This window comes from Oncorhynchus gorbuscha, linkage group LG26 (genome assembly GCF_021184085.1).
Source record: "Oncorhynchus gorbuscha isolate QuinsamMale2020 ecotype Even-year linkage group LG26, OgorEven_v1.0, whole genome shotgun sequence".
NCBI classification, from domain to species: Eukaryota; Metazoa; Chordata; class Actinopteri; order Salmoniformes; family Salmonidae; genus Oncorhynchus; species Oncorhynchus gorbuscha.
In genome coordinates, this window is record NC_060198.1 from 35,549,955 (window position 1) to 35,555,954 (window position 6,000).

Genomic DNA, 6,000 nt, shown 5'->3' on the forward strand with positions numbered 1-6,000 from the left:
TGTATGTGATGCTGTGTAAAACAATTTATTTCAGTTTGAATACAGCGTTTGTGAAAAGGATATTTATGTAATGCATTCAGTTCTTTAAACCAGGGGTGTCCAACTCATTTTGCCCGTGGGCCGCATTCGGTCTTCACCGCGTCCGGAGGGACGCATTAAAAATTTATTATTTTCTTGCAAAAAAATAGTCCACTGTCCAAAATATTTTAATTTGTCGCTGTCTAGCTTTTGTTTCAATTACTGTTATCAAGCTGGACAGAGTGAAGAGCCTATACATGTACATCCATTATCATTTCTACACAGTTTTGATTTGGTTTTAGACTTTTTCAAAAAACTATTTTCCCCCACCCAAAACAAACTCAAACTACCCGTGAGTCGGATTGAATGGGCTCGCTAATGTTGTGTAAACAGCTGTGTCGGGGACAAGGTGAACCCCATGATGCAATCCTGACCCAATCAAACTATGCCTACGGTTAGAGGTGGATGGTGAGTGTGTTGGATGTTGGACAACAGTTCATAAATACATCCCAAATTATACTATGTGAAGATGAATGCTATGGATACAATGCATTTACTGCACCAATACATTTTTAGAAATGAAAGAAATCAAGTAGCTGTAGTACTGTATTCCTAGTACGACGTGCAATGATATGCAATAATCTATTCCAGACAGTAGCTACAGGTGTAGGGTCTTAATTGAATCACCCTGTTGCAGGAGAACTTTCCTGCTATGCAGGACATTTAAAGCATGTAGTGTATTTGAGGTTTATAAAGACTTCTGAAGTTGGTCATTTCCACTTTGACATGTCAGATTAGATTTTCCCTTATGATGTGAAATGTCAATCTAATTACAATCCGCATAATAATTCACATTTCCTGTTGCCGCAGGATTATTTTCTCAAATGAAGATCCTACATCTGTATAGACATGACTGTCCATCATCAAACATTTATAGTTCAAATAATCACCAGAGGCATACTATTAAGTACATTATAGGCCTAATCAGAGTTTGGAAAATCTAATATTATTTTCCACCTCAGTCATCGACTCTTGATCAATTTTGCTAAAAGGATTTGATTATTAAACTTTTGCTATTAAGGTGGTTTATATTTGAGTAGTGTTTGTAGACTGTGATAGGCCTACTGTATAGTAATTTACTATTTAAGATATTTTTTAGGCTTGTGTCTGATACATGTATCATTGTTAAGTACATTAATATAACCATTTAGAAATAAAATGACTTTCAACTAGCTCTTTCTATTTTTTGCTATTTTGTAACTAGGTTGGCAATGGCAACAGACGCATTGAAATGCTGACAGCATAACCTACTGTGAAAGACCGATGCCATGTTGTGCTTCTTGTCTAGACAGAGGGGTTTCCTCCACTGAAGTAGGCTATATGTGCTCGGTTGCCTCTCACAATGTACCATGTTCAGGTTTCCACATACTAGAAGTAACATAGTAAACGGAACACTTAAATTAGGGAAAGGGGGATATCTAGTCAGTTGTACAACTGAATGCCTTCAACTGAAATGTGTCTTCTGTATTTAACCCAACCTCTGAATCAGAGAGGTGCGGGGGGGGACTGCCTTAATCGACATCCACGTCTTCAGTGCCCGGGGAACAGTGGGTTAACTGCCTTACTCGGGCAGAACAACAGATTTTGCCATTGTCGGCTCTGGGATTCGATCCAGCAACCTTTTGGTTACTGGCCCAACGCTCTAACCACTAGGCTAAAAGTATATGATATGTTACATTTGGTATGGTTATATAAGACCGAAGGTTACTAAAGGCATCAATAAAAGGAAGGTGGATCGGTGGGTGCATAATGCAAATGTCTAGCAATCCAAAGGTTGTGTATTCAAATCTCATCACAGACAACTGTAGCATTTTAGCAACTTTGCAACTACTTACTACTTTGCAACTACTTTGTCCTTTAACCTAACTCCTAACCTTAACCCCTAGCCTAGCTAATGTTAGCATTTGCCACCTAGCTAACTTTAGTGACAACAAATTGGAATTTGTAACATATCATACATGTTTAAAATTTGTAACATATTGGCCAAATTGCAATTCGTAACATAACATACGAATGGTAATTCGTAGCATATCATACGAAATGTATGATGGACACTCACACATAATGTAACATATCATAGTAATTTGAGTCACGGATTTTCGTTTACTATGTTACGTCTACCCTGATTCTAGGTTGCAACCTTTCAGAGACTAAATGTCATGTAGTTTGAGCTACAGTTTGGCCAGCTAACCACTAGGCTTCGCTAGTCTCATTCAGTGATGGCCAGAGTCGGACAAAGAGTCGCTTAGCCTAAGCCTACCCTGTACAATATTACATCCATACCATTATGTCTTTCTCAATCCATTTAGTTCCACTACAACAAATGAACAATGAATGGTAAGGAAAGCAGACTCGGCCCATATGAATAAGGCGATATCACCGATAAGTCGTTTTTAGATTTGCCAAGTGGTGAAGGAGGGCTCGCTCTATGAAATTACTAAAGGCACTAAATTGTGATTTATCGCCAACAAGTTTATTGCAATTGTAGTGATCACATGACCAATACGACGCGCGCCCCTCACTTGCGCTCAGCTACCCTCACTGGTTAGTTGCCCCCACGAGCAACGAGCATCAGCCCGTTTTTAGACTGTTGATTGACGACCAGGCACGCACAAAAGAGCTCTCAGCAAGGGAGGAGTGGCGTAGGGTAGCATTAATTTGTCTCACAGTAACAAAATGTCAGGTATTGTTTTTGTGGTTTATAGATATTTCGCCTGGATTTAAACTAGAAATTATAAGGTGAGCGGTAGGCTACGTAAGCGGGAGGCTGTTATGTAGACATAACGGTTCTTGTTCATAAACCGATTATAGGCTTGACGATGCAATGCGTGGAAATAATAGCCTAATAATAATGTAGATTTTCGAGAGTAAGTGAACAATTGAATGATGTCCATTTAGTATTATTTCTGTAGCTGTCATGTTCTCCAATTACATGGGGTAGAATGTCAGATGAACCAGTCAACGTCAGCCTTCAAACTACACAACATAGTTGAAAGGTGGACACGGCGACACGTAACTTCTTGCTCTTTTGGAACATGGACTAAAGAAGAGAATGAGAGGCCTACAATGTTTATTTTTGTCGACGCTCTCGCTCACCTGGGCAGAGACAGGCGCCCGTTAACTCTCCGTACAGTTCACTGTCGTTTTAAAGTGCTGAGGGTAATCGCCAATGTTGGCCTGCTCTTTGACTGCAAATAACTCCAAACGGACAGGAACTGATTTGATGGTGTCGTAGATCACTAAAATGATTTGATAATCAAGAATTCATCAGCTACATTGAAGAAGAATTTGTCATCCCACCGCTGTGGTAGCCTGTGTGATACACAAGACACTAGATGGCTAACAACGACTCGATGCAAGTAAGTTTTCCAAGTTAGCATTGGACGTTTTTTTTTCTTGATTTAACACATTATATTAGCCTGTGTTTGTCCTATTCGAAGAGATGCGTGCATGTCATATTTGTAGACGATTTCTTCTAATTGGGTTCGTGGTGACGTCTTTGCACGACAGGGACTGATGGTGGACAGGTACTCTACTAGTACATCGGGCCAAAGTTAGACAGGTAGTAGCCCACTATAACCGACTGAGCCTGTCACCCACACCATCACCTTGAAACGTTAGGTCTGTGTTTTCTGTCCCCCATGTTTGCAATGGTCTAACAGGGCATAATAATGGCAGGTGCTTATTGTGTGTGTTACCAAAGCAGTCTACACCTGCACAAATATGTCCGACAAAAGTAATGACGTATTGATGATGTGTAGACCAACAAATACTGTACACACATATATTTACTTGTTATACCTCACCGGCCATACGGAAGAGACCTGTATGGAGCCTTAGAGGGCTATTTCTTGTGGTACATAGTTCCACTCAGGTGAGTTACAGTGGAGGGTGTCAGAGTCAAGGACCTAATTAAACAGGTCATGTTACCTTATGCTGCTTACACAGGTGTCATCTCAGTTCAGGAAACTGCATAGGAGGGAATTGTTACAAATTAGAGGCCATGTTGAACTCAAGCCAGAACCCAACACATGAATATCTGTCTGCAGCAGCCTTGCAGGTAACCCACCGAGTTTGGTTCAGACCAAAATCAGTGGTCCAGTACAAAGTTCAAATAATAAGAAATAAAACTACACATTCTATTTTAAGTTAGTGTATTACATGAGAAAATGTTGCCGTTTTAAAGCAAGTTTGCATGCATTTTTGACATTTTGCCATGGAGAGGAGAGAACATTTGGCAATTTTCTAACAAATTTCCTGCAATTCTACTAATTTTCCTTGGGGCGGAGGGAAGAATTTGCAGTTTTACAGCTCATTTCTTGATATTCAATTGTTTTTTGCAATAGGGTGGAAGGACATTTTGCAGTTTTAAAGCTAATATCCTGCAATTCTGCACATTTTTCATGACTTATACCATGTTGATATGATATCTGAGTGAGAGTGACTAATAAAATCAATAGGGTCCCCCAGGAGGTCAGGGCCCCTGGGCACGTGCCCTTTGTGCCTGGTCTATAATTTGACCATGATTACTACAAGTTTAGATAGCTGGCTAGACATGGGCTAATTGAGTGACCGTCAGTGATTGACATGACAAGAGAAACTACTGATGCACAACAATATTTCTAAATTGCACCATGTGAATTCTACTATTCTAACTCTCAACAATAAGCTGAATTCCCTATCGGCTGGAGGCCCTAAGCGACCACCTATGTTGCTTATGCCCAGGGCGGGCCAGTGTAACATCAACTAAAGTATGACCTACTGAACACTGGGTCAGCAAGTAGCCTAAGCCTATATCACTGGGTGTCAGTGTCAGGTAAGCATCCAGTATCAAGGACACATGTAGGCTACAGTAAGTTCCTTCAAGTGGTGCCACTGTCAGATTTCTTCCCCGAGGAATTTTCGTTTGTTTTCGTTTGTCAATCATTTGTTTTAAATGTACTCAATAAAATGGCATGTACATAATAATGCTTATGACTATACAATTGGGTGTGGCCTCTTGACTGACGTAAGTTAGTGTTTCCATGAAAGAGAAGGTTTCCTGATTCCTGGAAAGCTAGCACTGTGACTGTGGGCAACACACGTCAGAGGAGGCTAACAGGGCCTAAATGTTCGTTGTTCATGTTGTGTATTCTCTTGTTCTACCTCTAGGCCTAGGTTCTTCACTCTTCTTTTTCAGTTATGTTTTGCTCGTTTTGCAATGAGAGAGAAAATATGGCTTTGGATGGAAAAGATACATGCATGGACTTTGTGGAAATAATAATAGGCCCTGCAGGACATTCATATCTTTCAGGGATCTTTACTACCCTTTCAGCTTATTTGAAAACACCCAGCGCACACAGGCATTTCAATGGGGTTTAATGTATCCAGAAAACAATCCCCAATTTCTGTTTTTACACTGGTCAAAAATATTAACGCAACATTCAACAATTTGAAAGATTTGACTGAGTTACAGTTCATACAAGGAAATCAGTCAATTGAAAAAAATGCATTAGGCCCTAATCTATGGATTTCACATGACTGGCAATACATACATCTGTTGGTCACAGATACCTTAAAAAAAGTAGGGGCGTGGATCAGAAAACCAGTCCGTATCTGGTGTGACCACCATTTGCCCCATGCAGCGCGACACATTTCATTGGCATTGAGTTGATCAGGCTGTTGATAGTGGCCTGTGGAATGTTGTCCCACTCCTCTTCAATGACTGTGGAATGTTGTCCCACTCCTCTTCAATGACTGTGGAATGTTGTCCCACTCCTCTTCAATGACTGTGGAATGTTGTCCCACTCCTCTTCAATGACTGTGGGAAGTGGCTGGATATTGGCGGGAACTGGAAAACGCTGTTGCAAACATGCTCAATGGGTGACATGTCTGGTGAGTATGCAGGCCATAGAAGAACTGTGACATTTGAAGCTTCCAGGA

General features: G+C 40.6%; 1 protein-coding gene across 1 annotated transcript in view; it reads left to right on the plus strand.

Annotated features, from left to right (window-relative positions):
- The first annotated feature begins 2,673 nt into the window (after positions 1 to 2,673).
- Positions 2,674 to 6,000, plus strand: part of LOC124015618 (serine/threonine-protein kinase N1-like) — a 49,766-nt gene continuing 46,439 nt past the window's right edge. Inside the window, exon 1 of the mRNA XM_046330978.1 lies at positions 2,674 to 3,437. Coding sequence (XP_046186934.1) covers positions 3,414 to 3,437 — 24 coding nt within the window. The 5' untranslated portion in view covers positions 2,674 to 3,413. The remainder of the gene's footprint in view (positions 3,438 to 6,000) is intronic.